The 22,800-nt window shown below is 33.4% G+C and overlaps 1 protein-coding gene across 3 annotated transcripts in view; it reads right to left on the bottom strand.

Annotated features, from left to right (window-relative positions):
• Positions 1–3,250: 3,250 nt before the first annotated feature.
• LOC138699642 (protein takeout-like) overlaps positions 3,251–22,800 on the bottom strand; it is a 57,884-nt gene continuing 38,334 nt past the window's right edge. Inside the window, exons 5-6 of one of the 3 annotated variants that reach the window (XM_069825675.1) lie at positions 17,022–17,171; positions 3,251–3,549 (exon numbers count right to left, since the gene is read on the bottom strand). In XM_069825675.1, the coding sequence (XP_069681776.1) occupies positions 3,386–3,549; positions 17,022–17,171 (314 nt within the window). In that variant the 3' untranslated portion in view covers positions 3,251–3,385. Of the gene's footprint in view, positions 3,550–4,444; positions 4,594–5,240; positions 5,390–17,021; positions 17,172–22,800 lie in introns of those variants that run through there. The other 2 variants (XM_069825677.1, XM_069825676.1) reach the window with 2 other exon arrangements.

The raw sequence follows: 22,800 nt of genomic DNA, 5'->3' as shown, positions 1-22,800 counted from the left end.
CAACAAACCACCAATGACAGCTATGTTAGCACGCATTAATATCATATAGAATATTCATGTCCAAATCTAAGCGTACACATACAAAGTATCTCCGTGTATACAGTTCATGGTAATTATGACTACGCACAACAAACCACCAATGACAGCTATGTTAGCACGCATTAATATCAAATAGAATATTCATGTCCAAATCTAAGCGTACACATACCTAGTATCTCCGTATATACAGTTCCTGGTACTTATGACTACGCACAACAAACCACCAATGACAACTATGTTAGCACGCATTAATATCAAATAGAATATTCATGTCCAAATCTAAGCGTACACATACAAAGTATCTCCGTATATACAGTTCCTGGTAATTATGACTACGCACAACAAACCACCAATGACAACTATGTTAGCACGCATTAATATCAAATAGAATATTCATGTCCAAATCTAAGCGTACACATACAAAGTATCTCCGTATATACAGTTCCTGGTACTTATGACTACGCACAACAAACCACCAATGACAACTATGTTAGCACGCATTAATATCAAATAGAATATTCATGTCCAAATCTAAGCGTACACATACATAGTATCTCCGTATATACAGTTCCTGGTACTTATGACTACGCACAACAAACCACCAATGACAACTATGATAGCACGCATTAATATCAAATAGAATATTCATGTCCAAATCTAAGCGTACACATACATAGTATCTCCGTATATACAGTTCCTGGTACTTATGACTACGCACAACAAACCACCAATGACAACTATGTTAGCACGCATTAATATCAAATAGAATATTCATGTCCAAATCTAAGCGTACACATACATAGTATCTCCGTATATACAGTTCCTGGTACTTATGACTACGCACAACAAACCACCAATGACAACTATGTTAGCACGCATTAATATCAAATAGAATATTCATGTCCAAATCTAAGCGTACACATACATAGTATCTCCGTATATACAGTTCCTGGTACTTATGACTACGCACAACAAACCACCAATGACAACTATGATAGCACGCATTAATATCAAATAGAATATTCATGTCCAAATCTAAGCGTACACATACATAGTATCTCCGTATATACAGTTCCTGGTACTTATGACTACGCACAACAAACCACCAATGACAACTATGTTAGCACGCATTAATATCAAATAGAATATTCATGTCCAAATCTAAGCGTACACATACATAGTATCTCCGTATATACAGTTCCTGGTACTTATGACTACGCACAACAAACCACCAATGACAACTATGTTAGCACGCATTAATATCAAATAGAATATTCATGTCCAAATCTAAGCGTACACATACATAGTATCTCCGTATATACAGTTCCTGGTACTTATGACTACGCACAACAAACCACCAATGACAACTATGTTAGCACGCATTAATATCAAATAGAATATTCATGTCCAAATCTAAGCGTACACATACATAGTATCTCCGTATATACAGTTCCTGGTACTTATGACTACGCACAACAAACCACCAATGACAACTATGTTAGCACGCATTAATATCAAATAGAATATTCATGTCCAAATCTAAGCGTACACATACAAAGTATCTCCGTATATACAGTTCCTGGTAATTATGACTACGCACAACAAACCACCAATGACAACTATGTTAGCACGCATTAATATCAAATAGAATATTCATGTCCAAATCTAAGCGTACACATACTACGTCACAGTAGAAACCACAAGCATATGTTCTTGATAATGATTAATTGTCAACATAAAACATAAGATTTGTATCATAGTATTACACTAATTATATAATATTTTAAAACATTTTAGCCTTTGCAAATCATAATCAAATTTTAATTGATGTTTTTAACACCGCCGATACTAGCATAATTCAATTACTCACTATTTAATTTTGTATGTATATCTGTAACATGAGTTATATGTATATACAATTATTTTCAATTCTTTAAAACTTGTATTTATATTAAAATCAATTATAACAGCCTTATATATAGCTTCATACATAAAACTCATGAAGATTCATTTATCATGTATACTGAGTGTTCAGTTCAAAGTGTGTCATGGCTCGCTGTATGCCGTCATGTGGCTAGTCGATGAACCTAGAGAATTCAATCTTCCTACACTTCCGCAGTGGTGTATTACGTATGTGCCAGAGAAGTTGCCTAGAAAGTACGGCGTTTATTCTGAAGAGTACTTACCGATACGTACGGTAACACCTGTAGTGGCAGGAATGTGAACTGTTTCGAAACACGTACTGAGGTGAGTTTTTTTCTTACTGTCGAGATATGGGGGAGTGGGTTAAGACGATTACTTACGTATTTGTTGACATTAATTTCGACGGTCAACATGGACACGGAGCATTTGATTTGTGTTGTGGAATGTTGCCGTACGCAAACGATAATAACAAATACCCTGCGTACGACTTGGCCTCGCAAAACACAGTTCAAAAGAGGTTATGGTAGCACACAGACCGTACAGACCGCCATCTGTTGCTACGACGTTCAAGTTATACCGTACACGTTCTCAAGTTCAGATTGAAGGCCTTGATTAATAGGCAACTTCTCTGACTTAAAAGCTGAAACTCGCTTCAAATCGCTGACTCATCGACAGTGACGTCATGACACACTTTGAAATGAACACCCAGTATTATACTGTTTGTTTATCAATTTATTCAAGTTTCAGATCACTTATTTTATTATACAGTATCTGATGATGCCAAATAAGACGAAAACGTTAATATATATTTAATACCTTCATAGCAAATAAACATTAGCAAAGAGATATGTCTTATGATTGAACTTATACAATATTTTGTACTATATTACTAGACTTATCTGAACAAAAATGAACTGTAAATTACTGATAGTTTTATTGTGTAAAAGCAATCCTTTAATGTTTGTGTGCTATTTTAAATGAAAAAGAAATTGAAGATAAGTTCTCGAAGCCCTCGAAGTGATAGTTGCTATGTTGAACAGAGTTACCATCACACTTCTCAAGATATAATGAATATTAGAAAGCAAATTCAACTCATTAAGATAGATGAACATATTGAAGTTTTTGCAAGTAAGTGTAGCTATGTTTGAATAAATTAAGATTTTTGTATTTATAGTTTCGTATGATAATATGATAATAATCAGATATGGTTCTCATTGCCTGCCTCAACATTAGCTCTCATACGAGAATAATCAACATCAAGTGTCAAACAGTAAATCGTACATTGTTATTTTTATTTGCTTTATTTGCAAAGTTTTTATAAACTATAGAAAAGGTTTAAATTGAAAGTAAAAATAAGATAGTATTACTTCTTTCTGTAAAAGAAGCAGCTCAGATCAGAATTGCATTCAATTTAAAGCTGTATTTAGGAATCAACTTTCTCTGGGAAGATCTCGTCGGCAGGAACGGCTCGATCGAGTTCCTTGAAGACGGAGGAGCTGATATGAGTGAAAACGGAGAACACAGTTGGGGATAGCTCGTTGAATACATCTCGCCAGTTCTGGTTCAAGAATTCGTTCATTTGTTTATCTGCAACATTGAATGAATGAGTAGACGATCATTATCATGAATATGATCCGAGTGAACTTGGGGATAACTCATTGAATACTTCCCATCAGTTTTGGTTCTAGAACTCGTCCATTTGTTTATCTGAAACATTGGATTAATGAGTAGGCGATCATTATCGTGAATATGATCCGCGTGAACATGGAGAATACAGTAGGGGATAACTCATTGAACACTTTCCACCAGTTCTGGTTCAAGAACTCGTTCATTTGTTTATCTGCAACATTGGATTAATGAGTAGATAATCATTATCGTGAATATGATCCGCGTGAACATGGAGAATACAGTAGAGGATAACTCATTGAACACTTTCCACCAGTTCTGGTTCAAGGACTCGTTCATTTGTTTATCTGAAACATTGGATTAATGAGTATGCGATCATTATCATGAATATGATCCGAGTGAACATGGAGAATACAGTAGGGGATAACTCATTGAACACTTTCCACCAGTTCTGGTTCAATAACTCATTCATTTGTTTATCTGCAACATTGGATTAATGAGTAGACAACCATCGTGAATATGATCCGAGTGAACATGGAGAATACAGTAGGGGATAACTCATTGAACATTTTCCACCAGTTCTGGTTCAAGAACTCGTTCATTTGTTTATCTGAAACATTGAATGAATGGATAGGCGATCATTATCATGAATATGATCCGAGTGAACATGGAGAATACAGTAGGGGATAACTCATTGAACACTTTCCACCAGTTCTGGTTCAATAACTCATTCATTTGTTTATCTGAAACATTGGATTAATGAGTATGCGATCATTATCATGAATATGATCCGAGTGAACATGGAGAATACAGTAGGGATAACTCATTGAACACTTTCCACCAGTTCTGGTTCAAGAACTCATTCATTTGTTTATCTGCAACATTGGATTAATGAGTAGACAACCATCGTGAATATGATCCGAGTGAACATGGAGAATACAGTAGGGGATAACTCATTGAACACTTTCCACCAGTTCTGGTTCAAGAACTCGTTCATTTGTTTATCTGAAACATTGGATGAATGGGTAGACGATCATTATCATGAATATGATCCGAGTGAACATGGAGAAAACAGTAGGAGATAACTCTTTGAAAACTTTCCACCAGTTCTGGTTCAAGAACTCGTTCATTTGCTTATCAGCAACATTGGATGAATAAATAGACAATCATTTCGTGAATATGATCCGAGTGAACATGGAGAATACAGTAGGGGATAACTCATTGAACACTTTCCACCAGTTCTGGTTCAAGAATTCATTCATTTGTTTATCTGAAACATTGGATGAATGGGTAGACAATCATTATCATGAATATGATCCGAGTGAACATGGAGAAAACAGTAGGAGATAACTCTTTGAAAACTTTCCACCAGTTCTGGTTCAAGAACTCGTTCATTTGCTTATCAGCAACATTGGATGAATAAATAGACAATCATTTCGTGAATATGATCCGAGTGAACATGGAGAATACAGTAGGGGATAACTCATTGAACACTTTCCACCAGTTCTGGTTCAAGAATTCATTCATTTGTTTATCTGAAACATTGGATGAATGGGTAGACGATCATTATCATGAATATGATCCGAGTGAACATGGAGAAAACAGTAGGAGATAACTCTTTGAAAACTTTCCACCAGTTCTGGTTCAAGAACTCGTTTATTTGCTTATCAGCAACATTGGATGAATGGGTAGACGATCATTATCATGAATATGATCCGAGTGAACATGGAGAATACAGTAGGGGATAACTCATTGAACACTTTCCACCAGTTCTGGTTCAAGAATTCATTCATTTGTTTATCTGAAACATTGGATGAATGGGTAGACGATCATTATCATGAATATGATCCGAGTGAACATGGAGAAAACAGTAGGAGATAACTCATTGAAAACTTTCCACCAGTTCTGGTTCAAGAACTCGTTCATTTGCTTATCAGCAACATTGGATGAATGGGTAGACGATCATTATCATGAATATGATCCGAGTGAACATGGAGAATACAGTAGGGGATAACTCTTTGAATACTTTCCACCAGTTTTGATTCAAGGACTCGTTCAATTGTTTATCTGCAACATTGAATGAGTGAGTAGACGATCATTATCAGGAATCGAATTTCAGTGAACACGACGAACATAGTAGGGGGTATCTCGATGAATACTTCGCACCAGCTGTGGTTCAAGAACTAGTTTATTTGTTTACCTTCAACAATAAGTGAGATAATTGACGATCATTATTGTGAATATGATCTATGTGAACACAGAAAACATAATGGTGGAAAGATCTCTCAATACGCCCTATAAGTTTTCGTTTAGGAACTCGTTCATTTGTTTACAATGCAAGAAACATACAAAATTGCTGAAACAGGCACAAAATGTTACAAACAGAAATGTCCAATGATCTTAAGCATAGCTATATTCCCTATATATACAATATAGTACTACAAGCAATAGTTTTATTTCTATATCATAATTTTATAACTATTTACTCATGAATGTGAGAAATAAGTCATATTTTACTTTCAGAAGGTTAGTGAGAAAGGCATTGATGGCAAATCCACTCTACAGTGTCAATGAGTTTAGCAATATTACATTTTTAGGTACTATTGTTTTAACCTCGTGTAAATGCCACACTTGTACATTTAACATGATCTTATACCATTTCTTTTAACATTTTTAATCTGTCTTTGTAATTGTCTGGTAATTGTATATTCATTTTGATTTTATTTCAATATCTATCCATATTATTGTAGGCCAAGTTATTATATATATGTGTATTTTGACATTGTCTATGGGCTGTATATTTGCTGAATGACATTAAATTTATCTATCTATCTATCTATCTATCTATCTATCTATCTATCTATCTATCTATCTATCTATCTATCTATCTATCTATCTATCTATCTATCTATCTATCTATCTATCTATCTATCTATCTATCTATCTATCTATCTATCTATCTGTCTGTCTGTCTGTCTGTCTGTCTGTCTGTCTGTCTGTCTGTCTGTCTGTCTGTTTGTCCGTCCGTCCGTCCGTCCGTCCGTCCATCCATCCATCGCACATTTTACTCGGTGTCGCAGCTTACTCATAAGATGTTATCTTCATACAGACTTCATGTTACACTATTGTCATGTATCTTATTCAGCCCTAGTTTAAAATCCGTGGCCGGCCAATCTGATTGGGACTTTTCATGGTTTTCCTCAGTCACAAAGGCCGGATTGGAAATTTACATACCATAATTCATCAATGCCTTAAACACCAATGTTATAAACATTAAAAAAACTCTAAATCTTTTATATAAGCACAAACTCGATAAATATATTATTATTATTATTATTATTATTATTATTATTATTATTATTATTATTATTATTACTATTATTATTATTATTATTATTATTATTATTATTATTATTATTATTATTATTATTCCCAGAATGGACATTGGTTCGAAACGCGAATATATTGGGACAAAATTAAATTGAAAATCCTCCTGAATATGCATTTTATTGACTAGATAGTATTGTAAACATACTTGAACCTTCATAATCCGTAAGCTAAAATATAATAAACAGCGGTATATCAGCACCTGCTTATCGTGAACGTGGCCTTGCATGTAGTGAGAGAAACTTATTCAGAATGAAAGAAAGAGAGGGATGTGTTCGACAATGTGGAGGACTAAATGTTACATTTCTATTGCAATTTTAGCTTAAGGTATGTATCGTGTTTTAACATATTGGACGGAATACAGAAACTCATGTCTTCATGCTGATGACTGACAGTCATTAAATAAGAAATAACAATTTCGTGTTTATTATGAATATTGAAATATAGCTTGCTTTTACCCTGATGATGGAACCTGTAAGTAGCTGGGAAACGATGGAAATGTCAAGTTCCAGGACACAGTGGAACACCCAAAAGCCTGATTCTAATTAGTAATTACTAATATTGTTGAATTTTATTATTGAAATGTAATTACAATTATAGCTTTTCTTTTTGCTTGCTTGTTCACAAATGACGAGCAGTTCCCGTCATTCTAATATATGCATAATTGGTTTTTTAGTCTTAATTTTTCTATTTTTTTGTGATGATACCATTTTGTGTGTTTCTTCAAATGTTATAGTTTCTATCAATGCAATACTGCATTAATTAATTGTTTAGTTTTTAGTGTTCATTCTTTTGAGATATTTTCATGTTATATGCCGTAAGTTAGGCCTGCATGTAGCTACTGCAATTGCTGCATTCCTCTGTTGTAACACACATATAAATGAATAAATAAATAAACAAATAAACAAGCAAGCAAATTATTGAATAAATACATAAAATTATTAAATAAATAAATAAATAATTAAACTATTAAATAAATAAATTATTCAATAAATAAATAAGTAAATAAATTATTAAATAAATAAATAATAAATAAATAAAATAAATAAATAATTAATTAAATAAATGAGTGAATAAATGAATGAATAAATAGGTATATAAGTAAATAGAAATATAAATAGGTATATAAATAATTGAGTAAGTTAGTAAGTACATAAATAATTGAATAAGTTATTACATAAAAAGTTAATCGCATATTTACGATATTTACAAGACAAATCCATAGAGAATAGAACTGAATATAAAAGGAGATGTGCAATTGCTAAGAGAGAAGTAAGAAGGATACATAGAAAAAGTTGGGAAACAAATGTAAATGAATTAGAATGTGATTTTCATGGAGCCCAAAAGTACGCATATAAAGTCCTAAAAATGATAAATTATGAGGAAAAATATAAAATACAATTGAATCCAATTATAGAAAGTAAATGGCTGGAATTTTACAAAGAATTATGGACTCAATCCGATCAAGAAGATGTCTACATAAATACTGAGGAAGCAAATATAGACTATATAACAATGGATGAGATGATAGAAGTAATAAAGAGTAGTAAAAATAAAAAAACGTCCTGGTATTGATGATATTAATATTGAACTGATAAAACATGCGACACCAGCTGTATTATATCGCCTCCTTAATTTAATAAATATATGCTGAAGTCATGGATACATTCCAGAAGAATGGAAAACTGCTGTCATTGTACCAGTCTTCAAAAGAGGTGGAAGAAGCAATTGCAATAACTATAGAGGTATTAGTTTACTGGGTACTTGTTATAAAATATATGCAAAATTAATAACAAGAAAATTAAATAAAATTACAGAAGTATTGTTAAAAAACGAACAGCATGGATTCCTGAAAGGACGATCAACAACAGATTGTATCCTCACCATAAACCAGATAATTGAAAAAAGAAGAGAATATAACTTAGAAATACACTTATTATTATTCATCGATTATGAGAAGGCTTTCGATAGAGTGAATAGATCAAAATTATGGAAAATAATGGAGAAAAGAGAATACCCACAACATCTGATAAGAACATTACGTAGCATGTATCTTAATACCAATATTTGCATTGACAAAGGGAAAGGTCCAGGTAAATTAACGAGAGAAATTAATGGGGGTGTTAGACAAGGGTGCCCACTATCACCCACTTTATTTAATATATATCTCAACGAAGCCATTGATGACTGGCTGAATATTTTAAACTGTGATTTTATCTTAGATGAAACGCCTGTAAATTGCCTACTTTTTGCAGACGACCAAGTGGTGATTGCTGATACAGAATACAACCTCCAAAGTGCAGCTTATAAACTGAGTCAAATAACCAAAAGCTATAATTTAAAAATATCACACACTAAAACAAAAACAATGGCTTTCATAGGGACCCAGCATAAAAGGTCGAAAATAGTTATTGACTCCAAAATTATTGAACAAGTTAGTAATTTTAAATATTTAGGATGTAACATTTTTTATTTGTAAAAAAAGAGATATGGAAGAAAAGATGCATAGATTTCAAGGTATATGTGGAACAATTAGACGGAGCTTAGGAAAAAGAACAACCAAAGAAACACAGTTAAAACTCTACAAAACAGTAGCCCTTCCGTACTACTTTACGGAGCAGAGACATGGACCTTAACAGAAAAAGACAAAAGACGACTAGAAGCCTCAGAAATGAAATTCCTAAGATCAGTGGCGGGATATTCTTTATTACAACATAAGAGGAATGAACATATCAGTAAAGAATTAGGGATAGAGGGAATAATATAAAAGTTAACAAATCAAAGAAATAGGTGGATGGAACATCTAGGAAGAATGGAGGATCACCGAATTCCCAAGAAAGCTTTCCAGTATGCTCCAAGAGGAAGGAGAACTGTTGGTCGTCCTAGGTTTCGTTGGAGAGAACAATTCTAATGGGGACGGAACGGGCCTACCGGCTCAACCCGTGATCTTGATGATAATGATGATGATGATGATGATGATGATTATGATAAAAAGTTAATAATAAAAAATAAATAAAATTATGTGAATGCCAAATATGAAAATGAAAACAGCTTTGGTGTGAACATTCATAGAAAGTCAGATAATTTTGAAACGCATGCAAAATTTTTAAAATGTATATAAGAACAATAAAATGTTGGTGGTCGAAGCAGATCACAACTTTGCAAAATGTTTCGTTAACTATATCATCATCATCATCATCATCATCATCTTCTTCTTCTTCTTCTTCTTCTTCTTCTTCTTCAATCAGTAACTCGACAAAATTAAATTATGTTGACTATTACACTTTTACTACATCATATTACTTTTGACCAACAAAACTGTACGAAACGACGTGTTTCAACCAATCATGACTGCTTATCCTACAATTTGTATCACCTCCGTAGCATTTGTTTTTATCACCTCCCTAGCATTTGTTTCTTTGTTTGCCAACATTGCACTTACCTTTTTTAATGATTCATGTTTATTTCATCATCCTTAATTAAATATTTTATATCATTTATTTTGTTTATATTATTTAGGTTATATTATACCTTTTATTGTATGAGATTAATGGATAGTCACATATCAGAGATTTTTTTAATATATATACTTACTTACAAATGGCTTTTAAGGAACCCGGAGGTTCATTGCCGCCCTCACATAAGCCCGCCATTGGTCCCTATCCTGTGCAAGATTAATCCAGTCTCTACCATCATATCCCACCTCCCTCAAATCCATTTTAATATTATCCTCCCATCTACGTCTCGGCCTCCCTAAAGGTCTTTCTCCCTCCGGTCTCCCAACTAACACTCTATATGCATTTCTGGATTCGTCCATACGTGCTACATGCCCTGCCCATTTCAAACGTCTGGATTTAATGTTCCTAATTATGTCAGGTGAAGAATACAATGCGTGCAGTTCTGCGTTGTGTAACTTTCTCCATTCTCCTGTAACTTCATCCCTCTTAGCCCCAAATATTTTCCTAAGAACCTTATTCTCAAAAACCCTTAACATATGTTCCTCTCTCAAAGTGAGAGTCCAAGTTTCACAACCATACAGAACAACCGGTAATATAACTGTTTTATAAATTCTAACTTTCAGATTTTTTGACAGCAGACTGGATGATAAGAGCTTCTCAACCGAATAATAACACGCATTTCCCATATTTATTCTGCGTTTAATTTCCTCCCGAGTGTCATTTATATTTGTTACTGTTGCTTCAAGATATTTGAATTTTTCCACCTCTTCGAAGAATAAATCTCCAATTTTTACATTTCCATTTCGTACAATATTCTGGTCACGAGACATAATCATATACTTTGTCTTTTCGGGATTTACTTCCAAACCGATCGCTTTACTTGCTTCAAGTAAAATTTCCGTGTTTTCCCTAATCGTTTGTATATTTTCTCCTAACATATTCACGTCATCCGCATAGACAAGAAGCTGATGTAACCCGTTCAATTCCAAACCCTGCCTGTTATCCTGCACTTTCCTAATGGCATATTCTAAAGCGAAGTTAAAAAGTAAAGGTGATAGTGCATCTCCTTGCTTTAGCCCGCAGTGAATTGGAAAAGCATCAGATAGAAACTGACCTATACGGATTCTGCTGTATGTTTCACTGAGACACATTTTAATTAATCGAACTGGTTTCTTGGGAATACCAAATTCAATAAGAATATCATATAATACTTCCCTCTTAACCGAGTCATAAGCCTTTTTGAAATCTATGAATAACTGATGCACTGTACCCTTATACTCCCATTTTTTCTCCATTATCTGTCGAATACAAGAAATCTGATCAATAGTCGATCTATTACGCCTAAAACCGCACTGATGATCCCCAATAATTTCATCTAAGTACGGAGTTAATCTTCTCAAAAGAATATTGGACAAAATTTTGTACGACGTCAACAAAAGTGATACTCCTCTAAAGTTACCACAGTTGGTTTTGTCCCCCTTTTTAAAAATAGGTACAATTATGGACTCCTTCCATTGTTCTGGTACAATTTCCTTTTCCCAAATAGCAAGTACAAGTTTATAAATTTCACTATATAATGCACTTCGACCCTCTTGTATTAATTCTGCTGGAATTTGATCGATACCTGGAGACTTGTACTTTTTCAGATTTTCTATCGCAATTTCGACTTCTGAAAGCGTGGGTTCGGGTATAAATTGCTTAGCAGTTTGTATTTCAATTTCGTCCCGATCATTTCTATTTGGCCTATGTACATTTAGTAGTTGCGCAAAATAGTTTTTCCATCTGTTTAGGATTGTTGGAGAGTCTGCAAGCAAGTCACCAGTCTCATCCTTGATCACGTTTACCCTTGGCTGATATCCGTTTTTAAATTCCTTTATACCCTTATATAAATCTCTAATGTTTTTATTCTTACTATTTGTTTCTACCTCATTCAGTTTTTCCTTCAAGTAACCTCTCTTTTTATTCCTAAGTGTACGACTTGCTTCCCGTCTTTCATTGAAATAATTATCTCTTTTCTCCTCAACTGGATCCTGTAAGAATTTCAATTTTGCCTGTTTCCTTCTTTCTACTACCATGCAACAATCTTCATCAAACAAGGTAATCTATGGCGAATCCTCGGCCTCATCTCGCCAAATATCATCTCGCTATCACCAATCCCATCGACGCTAAATAACCTAGTAGTTGATACAGAGTCGTTAAATAACCAACTAAAATAAAAATTCATCAAACCACGGTTTCTTTTTCTTAGTTTCATAATAACCTGTGCTCTGCTCAGCTGCAATTTTGATGCTAGCTCTGATATTTTCCCACACGCTATTGATATCTAATTCTTTCTCAACTTCGTCGGAACTTTCTAAAGTGGCAAACCTATTCGAAATTTCGACCTGATAATTTTGCTTAGCTTCCTCATCCTTTAATTTCAAAATATTGAATTTAGTAATATTAACTTCTTGCTCTATTCGCTTGGCTACTGATAATCTTTCTCTTAATTCTCCAATTACCAAATAATGGTCAGAATTACAGTCTGCACCCCTGAAAGTTCGTTTATTAATATGTATATTGATAATTGAAATGGAATGCAACTGTTTTAATAAAAACGAAACTGAATCAACAAATCCTATAAAATTCAATGAAGATTTTATAGTTGGCACAACTGGTAACAAGAGAACAACTCATCATACACTACTTCCATCTAGCGGAATATTTGTAATGCTGACATGGTACAATAATTTTGAAGACAGTTTAGTATTTTCGTAAGTCAATTAATATTTTATTGTATTAGAATACTTTATTTATTTTAATTTTTATATATTCTCTTCTAACGTCCGAACTTAATTTAAATGCAAGTAAGTAGCAGGCTATCTTTATAGAACTTCAGAGATCAAAGTGTGACGAACAAAATTTTCCACGATAATTGTAAATAATACTACTACATACAGTACAGCTCGACTGTGAAGAACCTTGGAATTTATATGGATTGTCACCTAGAATGGAATGAACCAGTGAATCACACTTCCAAAAAAAAAATATTTTCGATTATTCACTCATTAAAGCGACTGAAGCATTTTCTTCCTGATAAATTAAAATTAATCCTTGTACAAACACTCGTGATGCCACACTTCGACTACTTCGATGTTATATTAAGTAACCTAAATGCAAATTTGAGCAGCAGGCTACAACGTGTGCATAACGCGTCCGTCCGTCACATTTGTAATATTCGTAAGTATGATCATGTTTCCCCATCTTTCCAGACTTTGTCTAGGTTAAGACTAAGCGATCGACGAGCCCTGCATTCTCTTATTCTCTTATTTCAAATTCTGCGCACCTTTACCCCAATCTACTTGGCTTCTCGTTTTCAAAATGTATCTGCATATCATCAGTATCAGGTTTCATAACAATTTACTCATTATACCTTACCGCAAGATATCTTTATGTTCTTCATCCTACACAGTTTCAGTTGCTAGATATTGGAGCTCACTTCCGAGTGACGTAAGGGATTGTTGGACAATAACTTCATTTAGGTCAAAATTACATAAATTCTTACTTAACAGATTAATCACTGATTAATATTTGTTACTTATAATAAAACTAACATCTGACCATTCTTGTTTTTTTAATTGGATTATTTTACGATGCTGTATCAACATCTAGGTTATTTAGCGTCTGAATGAAATGAAGGTGATAATGCCGGTGATATGAGTACGGGGTCCAACACCGAAAGTTACCCAGCAACCATTCTTGTTATCGCCATTAATTTCTCTAAATATAATACAAAACCTCTAATGGCAAATCTCATTACATTAATATTATTTTCGTTATATTCAATATATTTTAGATTTATATTTTGCTTCTTAGTTCTAGTAAACTACTTAAATTAATTCTCATCATTTAACCAATTAGCTATCTCAACTTAATTGTAATTCTTTATATATTGCATATAGACTAAACTGAATTACATTAGCTCATAAATTATTACTTTTTCGTTTAGGTCTTATCTCAAATTAAATAAACATGTACTAGCCGCTAGTTTTAACTGAAGAATACTGCTGAAGAATCTTTAGTGTATTGTAAATATTCATAATTTAAATATGTATGTCATTATTGTATTGATTAAGGTTGGTTGAGTGTTAGAGAAGGCCTTATGGCCTTAATTATACTTGCGAAAATAAAATATTCTATTCTATTCTATTGTACTCTAATCTATGCTAGTCTATACGGGCCGTAATTTTAGACATTCTTAGCGCGGGCTTCCGGTGGATGATCAGCGAACTAACGTTTTTCGTATTTATAAACCATTGTTATCGATGTGATATGATATGAATCCCGTACAAGTAACAGTCGATAGCCGGGGCTAGTTTAGCACGCTCGTAGCGCGGGCTAACGAAATGTCTATGAATAGCACCCTAGTATTCTATTCTATTCGATTCTATTCTATTCTATTCTATTCTATTCTATTCTATTCTATTCTAATCGTGTAATAGTCAATTATATCCCACTCGAGTTTTGATTTTCTCTAGATAAATCAAAACCTCTAGTGATATTACTGTGGATAAAGTAATTCATTATTTGTATGATAAATAATAATTACATTGCTATCTGTATTTTATTTTGTCAAAATCGTACAAAGAAAATAAATACGAATGAGACTTAACTTAATAATAAGAAAGAAGCCATCATTGAAATCCACAAATTACGTTGATGTCAGCAAGAGCGTGGTGGTGGGGGATAGGACGCTTTGAAGACATGATAATATCACTCCTACTGTCGTTAGAGTTCACCGCCCCTGGCATGGGGATTCACTTGAATAGGTTGAAGAACTTGCCGAAATTCAAGGTTCAAGGCGAATGAGTGTTAAAACCTGTTTGCAATCAAACAGATTTTATTGCATTTTCAACATGGAATTTACATTCATCGCACAGCTGACACAACGTCTGTAAAAGCCGATTTGAAAATTTGAACTCGTGCTGGTTTAGTTCACAGTTCAATACTTTCATACAAATGTTTCTTTTGTGGAGACGAATTTGAGTTAGTTTTGTAAGTATATTCAGAAATTTGACTTGTCTGCAAACATATATTTAGATGCGATGTCCTAGATAAAAACAATTCTTAATATATGACATGTGTTTTTTTTTCTTTTCCTTAAACGTATTTAACGGCGAAACCTACTCCATAGATATAATGTATCTTCAATTTCTTAATTGTCTTTGATGTAAATGTTACGTGTGTAGATATTACCTAATTACGTATGGGTATCTATATATTCATTTACTTAGTCATTTATTTATTTACTGAGTAATATATTTATTAATTTAGTAATTACTAATTTAATTAATAATCTACTTGTTTACTTAGTCGTCCATTATTTTTCATTATTCATTTATTTATTTATTTACCTATCTAATTATTTATTTATAAATATATGGTAATTATTTACTTCGAAATCTATTTATTTACTTAGTAATCTAATTATTTACTTAGTAGGCTATTTATTTATGTAGTTATCTATTTATCTGTTTACTTACCTACTTACTAATCTACCCACTTACCTACTTATTCAGCTACTTATCTACTCACTACTTACCTACTTATTTATTTTATTTATTCATTCATTAATTTCATCTTTTATTCAGTCGTTCGTTTTTAATTCATTCATTCATTCATTCATACATTCATTGAAAGGTTTATTGATTGATTGATTGATTCATTCATTCATTAATTCATTGGTTTCTTCATTTTTATTTGTTTTTTTTTGTTTTATTTATTTCGTTTGTTTTGTTTGCTTGTTTATTTATTTACTTATTTCTTTATTTATTTTATTTATTTTTTGTTTATATATACTTATTTATTTATTTATTCATTTCTTCTTTTATTTAATCGTTCATTTATTTGTTCGTTCATTCAGTCATTCATTCATTCGTACATTGAATCAATGATTGATTGATTCATTCATTCATTCATTCATTGGTTTATTCATTGTTTTGTTTGCTTTGTTTGTTTCCTTTGTTTTTATTTATTTATTTATTCATTATTTATTTATTTATTCATTCGTTTCTTCTTCTACTTAATCATTCATTCAATTGTTGATTTATTGATTCATTCATTCATACATTCATTCATTGGTTTATTCATTTTTTATTTGTTTGTATGTTTTGTTAGTTTTTGGTTTTTTTATTTATTTACTTACAAATTTATTTATTTATTAGTTTATTTATTTTTTAATTCTTTGATCTATTTATCTATCTACTTATCTATCTGTCTGCACGCCTGCACACGCTGTGGTTCTATCAACATCACATACACCACCAATCATACCCTGAAATCTTCGAGTTGTGGCGTAAAATCGCAACGCTATGAGAAGGCGAGGCGGTATGGGATAATTTCCTCTAGTTGGGAACTGCAATCTACTACCATCACCTACTACCAGTGGTTGAGAATAATTATCTTCTATGAAATTGTATCTCATTCCGATAGGCATTTACGGCTAAAAGGATTTACATGAATTACTTGAAATAGTGATCGTAAAGTGATTGGCTAGCGACACTTCCCATACAGTACATGTCGAAGTACCGACACCTGATGCATACTCACTTAGCATCTTATCTCCGTTGAAGAGGTTGGTCAGCTTGATGTGCATGTTCTCTGGATTAGCCTGGGTTTTCTGGTTCCTCTGAGAGATATGGTCCTTTCCGTCAATGGTTTCATAACTGAAGTCGGCGTCATAAGTAATTCTGCAGTTATCTGTACAACAAATACACAACATTAAACTAATAACTGAGGCGTGTAGTTGTACAATCAGATAAATCATTTTTTCAAAAATGAGTTAATGCTATATTTCATATCTTCATATGATTCTACATACAACTGCTATAGTACTATTATGCTCCAAAACCAGATACATCACATGGATGTGTATGATGAAAGAATAGTATTGGTTGCAAATTCAGATGTCATGTAAGTTTTCAAAACCAGATACATAAAGGATTTGCGCATACGTTCATTGTGCATCAGTATAATTCTCGCGCAGAAACAGCTGAAAGAAAAACGGCAAGTTGTCATCATTAGCTCTAACGAGTAAACAGATATTTTCTCTGATTTTGGAACAGTCATAACTTTGTCAGATGAAACTTATGGCCGGAAAAAAACTGTTTCCAATATAGTGCGACCACCAGCTCAGTGGGACTTTCCATGTAAAAGGTTTTTCTTTCAGTCGAAAAAAGAAGAAGGATGACGTCCTAGTGAAGGATGAAGTTCACTACAGAAGTGAGTCTGGCCAATACAAGAGCATTTGTCACAAGAACAAAAAAAAAAAATAAATATTACATCACCAAGCATAATGCTGCCAGGAGTACAAGTGTCACAATTAAAAATAAATTATATAACTGGTTTGCTGACAAAACTTTTTGGCAATGACTAGAAATCACTTAAAACATTAGCTACTATGCACGTATTGTTAACGGACTGTAAATCTTTGATGAAAATCAGATTTCTTCTAAGAATGAAGAAGAAAATGTGTGTGACCATGCCTGTGAAATAGTTGATCTTGTTGTTTAATAATAATTTAATTTCTTTTGTGATGAAACAGTGGGTTTAAAATAATACATTGTATATAATAGAATGGTTTTTTGCTTTCAAACCAAGAGAAGTCCTTTTATTCATTTGCAAACCCAGATAGATCACAGAACAATTTTCAAAACCAGATACATCAAATACATTTTCTCTATTATCTACTAATTATGTAATAATGTCACTGCCATACGTCATGAAACATTACAATATTCCATAACAAACGTATCCTCCAAGTATTAAAATTTTACCTCTTGGTGTATAGGAGTTATACGTTTTTCCTTCATACTGAAAAATTATGTTTTAGTGATGTATCTGATTTTGCAACTAAACGCCTCAACTAACTTAACTTAACGCTTAGTGATTAGTAAACAGGCGCGTTGTAATACAGAAATGAATGTATTTTCTACGGAATTTTGCTCGATTATTTAATGTCTTAGACGAGAACGGTAGCATTGTGCTTTACTCATAAAATATCTTGACTGCTGATCAGTTACAGGCTTTAGAGACTCGGGTCAATTTCAATTTTTATGACTTATTGATAAGTAAGTGCAAGTTTCGTCAGCTTGCTGCCTGATGTTCCAGTTTACATTTATTTATTTCAGTGTTTCCGAATTGGCTCCCTTAAAATACGTCATCCGAATTGGCTCCCAAATACTAGTATTTTCGGATGTTACCTGCAAAGATAAGCAATCCGAGTCCGAATAGGCTCCCACAAATTGATGATTTTTGTGATTAAGTATTAGAGACTTATATATCTCCGTTCTCGAATTTCCCGCCTAAAATTTGGACTGAATTTTCGGATTCTATTTGCTGTACGACTAACTGCTATGAGTCTTTCCATTCAGAGTTCTATTCTACTCATCCCAATATTTTTAATTTTATGTTTTAATTTGTATTCAAAGTAACACACAAAGAAAGAAAACATTCTTAAAATTATTACGCAAGATTACAGATGCAGTTTTTTTAAGTGAGCTATAGTTTTTACTACAAATTTAAAACAAACGAAGCTACTGGTTTAAGTTGGCCTACTGATTACTGCAAGAACATTTTTAATCAGATCTACGTAATGTAGATAGTCCTAAGTCTGGGAAGGAAAATGCTGATTCACTTTAGTTCCTTTGGAACCAATTCGGATTTTAGAATTTCATAATTTAGGAGCCAATCCGGAAAATAGAAGCCAATTCGGATGCACCCATTCATTTATACCGGCAGAGCTAAGGCCATACACTCTACCAGGTCAGAAAGTACAAAAGCAGTGAAATTTAACAAAAAGTGAAAGAACAAAATACTAACATATTACAGAAAATAATAACATAACAAGAGTTGACACTGTACAAAATGGAAATAATACCATAGGCTAATATAAAAAAGTAAAATGCAGATCTAAAGACTGGACTATACCATAAGCAACTCAATTAGTACAAATAGTTAACAGGGAAAACGTAAGGAAGAATACAAGAAATGGAATGTAATAAAAAAACGAAATTTAAATGAAATCCACAATAAAATGTCTATGGTAATAAATTAATCTGGCGATCAAGACAGTGTAATGTTGAACAAAAAAGGAAAAAAAAAATAGATATATTATTTACAAAACTGTTGCAGGGAAAATGACTTAAAATTGAAGAGAATCTGAATTGGAAAAGTGTAATTTTAGTTTATTTTTGAAACTGTGGTCCCTACCAGGAATCTGTAGAGAAGAAAAACGAAACAAGACTACTGTGCAAGTGGTATGTGGGAGGGCTAGGGCAATGATCGTTCTGTAGGAAGGTGTTGGTTGAACGAAGCTAGCAATCGTTTGCAGGGATTGGATCATTTCTATCTGAACTCTACCGTCTACCACGAGCATCTTGCCCCTTAGCGGCCTCGAGCTGATGCTGCCCGCAGTACACTCCGTCACAGATAGACGTGAAGTTACTCTACAGATACCTGGGACGGACCATTGATAATGTCCGACAGTCTCTGACATGTTGTGGTAGAGTTCCAGAGATGAACTGCAGAGACGATGAAAGTTGAAAAGTAGGAGGATGTTCTGTGTAGGAATGGAGAGTGTGATATGGTGTTGTGAGCGAGTATCTATTGCGTGATATGAGAACAAATATTGAAAACAAGAAGCTAAATAGAATAGAGTTATGAAGAATAATGAAGAGTAACGTGAGAGAGTGAATAATTCTTCGCTCTTTGAGACGAACTCAGAAAAGGTCACGTGCAATGTCAGTGTTGCTGTCAATGGAGAAATGGGAGGAGAAAGATATAAAAGGTATCTACAAGAAAAACGTCCTTGCAAGGGAGTTTGGGGCTGAGAAACAATGAATATGTGAGCTCTAAGCCTGTTGGCCACTTTTCTCACTCCGAGTTTCGCTTTCCACTCAATAAACAGAGAATTTTCAAAGGGAAATCGAAAATGGACATACCCTAGTAACTACCACATGATTGGGAGGAGAGACGCAAGACATAACAGCATCAGGACTGGAACACCGAAAGATGGTGAAACCTGCACATTGAGGGGAATATGCGAAAGCCAAGGCTTCTATTTCGAATGCTTTAATTAAAAAAAACAGCCGAAACTTGTGTGCGGAGGGAGATGTGGCCCATTTCTGTTAGGGCTCATCCCGATATTTGCCTTAGTGCCTTGGGAAAACCACGGAGAACCTCAGGCAGCATGAGTTGTCTCAATTTAGGACACTAGCTATTTGACCGTGAGATGACTCTATTGAAATATGATCAGATCGACCCCGAGGACAGATTTCAGAAACATTTTTTTCTACACGAATTCGTTAACTGGAGGAAATTTTTCACGCAATATGTATTTCTTCACATACTCGCACACATGAACCATTTTTGTGTAAAATGATTTAATTGTCGTGCTGCTTTCACCATTCACACAAACTGAGAGAAAGATGACAGGAGACGGACACTGGAAAGTTTTCTTTTGTCATTCGTACTATCAGGGACTGGAATGCTCTACCTGTAGACTTACTAAAGGTTTTATCAACAGTAATCTCACTAGAGGTTTTGATTTATCTAGTGAAAATCAAAACTCGAGTGGGATTTAATTGACTATTACACGATTAGAAGAAAGTATATAAAGATTAGAAGTAACGAAGTACTCCAATACAATAAAATATTAATTGACTTTCGAAAATACAACTGTCTTCAAATGTATTATTGTACCATCTCAACATTACAAATATTACGCTAGATGCATGCTAGATGGCAGTACTGAGTTATGATTACTAGCAATGTCTTCTCGTCAAGAAGTTCTCGATCTATATCACGATGGCAGTGTTACTAGTCAAGAAGGCTTTGTTGATTCAGTTTCATTTTTATTAAAACAGTTGCATTCCACTTCAATTATCACGTCACTTGACAGATGATTTTCAATAAATCTTAACATTAAACAATCTCTGATACGTGACTATCCATAATATCATATAGCAGAAGCTATAACATAACCTAAATAATATACACAAGTGTTAGAAAAGTTTTAATTAACGACGATGACATAAAAAATAAACATGAATAATTTTAAAAGGAATAATTATTGAATGTACAATTTTCAAATTTGAATGTGGTTGGTGGTTCAATTGATGTTATATTGGAAGTGTGCGTAATACAAGTGGAACTCGTTGATGTAGGCCTTCATGGTGTATTCAACTTATTCAGGATTTCCGAATGGTGCTCTTCATTTATTTGTAAATAGGATTTCAGAAGATGCATAGGTATGATCAGTGATTTTTATTAATTCTTGTTCTTGAATGCCAATGCGAGTCATATTTGAAACTGCTGTGCATCGACTGGAGTGGTTTGTAATTTTATATATATATATATATATATATATATATATATATATTTTTTTTTTTTTTTTTTTTTTTTTTGCCGTCCAGACCAGCCCAGTGTGAAATGTTGGCAAACAAAGAAACAAATGCTAGGGACGCGATAAAATTGTGCGATAAGCAGTCGTGATTGGTTGAAAGACGTCCTTTCGTACCGTTTTATTGGTCGAAAGTAGTGTGACGCAGTAAAAGTGTAATAGTCAATACAAAAATGTATTTAAAAATAGGCTTAAGGACTTTACTAATAGACGATAGCATATTATACACACTATTTTGTTGTTTTACAAGTATAGTGAGTAAGAAACATAGTGAATCTTCAGTGATTTATATTGGTGTGTGTTGTAGTGAAAATGTAGTGAGCTTCAAAGCAAATTCCGAGAGTTATAGTGGCAGAGAACTGAGATTGATTTACAGTGAAAGGGTGTGAGTTATAGTGAACGTGTTAAATAAAATAGCTTGCAATAGGATCTAGGCTAGCGATTTTGAGGTTAATATAGTAAGTACGATTCTACGGAATAATAAGGGTGTAATTGATGTTTTGTTATTTGAACTGTTGCATCAGTGAAGAAGTGTGTTGTGTCAATGAAGTTTTATAGTTTATAGTGGTAGTGCAAAGTATTTGAACAGTGAAATGTTTTTGAAGTGTTAGTGAAATCAGGATAGTGTCGGTGAAATGTGTCGTAGTTCCAGTGCAGTGAGTGAGTTGAGAGCGATATAAGTATAGTGCTGAAAGGTACTTGTGCATGTATAAACATATATTGTATACTCGTGGGTTTAAGCTCGAACTTAGGGTTAAGATACAAATTGGACTTACTTTAAATATGTTATTTTAGGTGATGAAGAGTCAAGAATGATACAACCATAAAGAATTTCTGCATGATGCAATGCATGATGATGATGACCACAACGTAAAAAGTCCGTTAAAACAGATAAGGACAAAATGCAACAAAAAGTAGAATATTTGC

Source organism: Periplaneta americana, chromosome 5, assembly GCF_040183065.1.
Source record: "Periplaneta americana isolate PAMFEO1 chromosome 5, P.americana_PAMFEO1_priV1, whole genome shotgun sequence".
NCBI lineage: Eukaryota > Metazoa > Arthropoda > Insecta > Blattodea > Blattidae > Periplaneta > Periplaneta americana.
The sequence above is the reverse complement of the archived record's forward strand: the minus strand, read 5'-3'. Positions and strand labels throughout refer to the sequence as shown.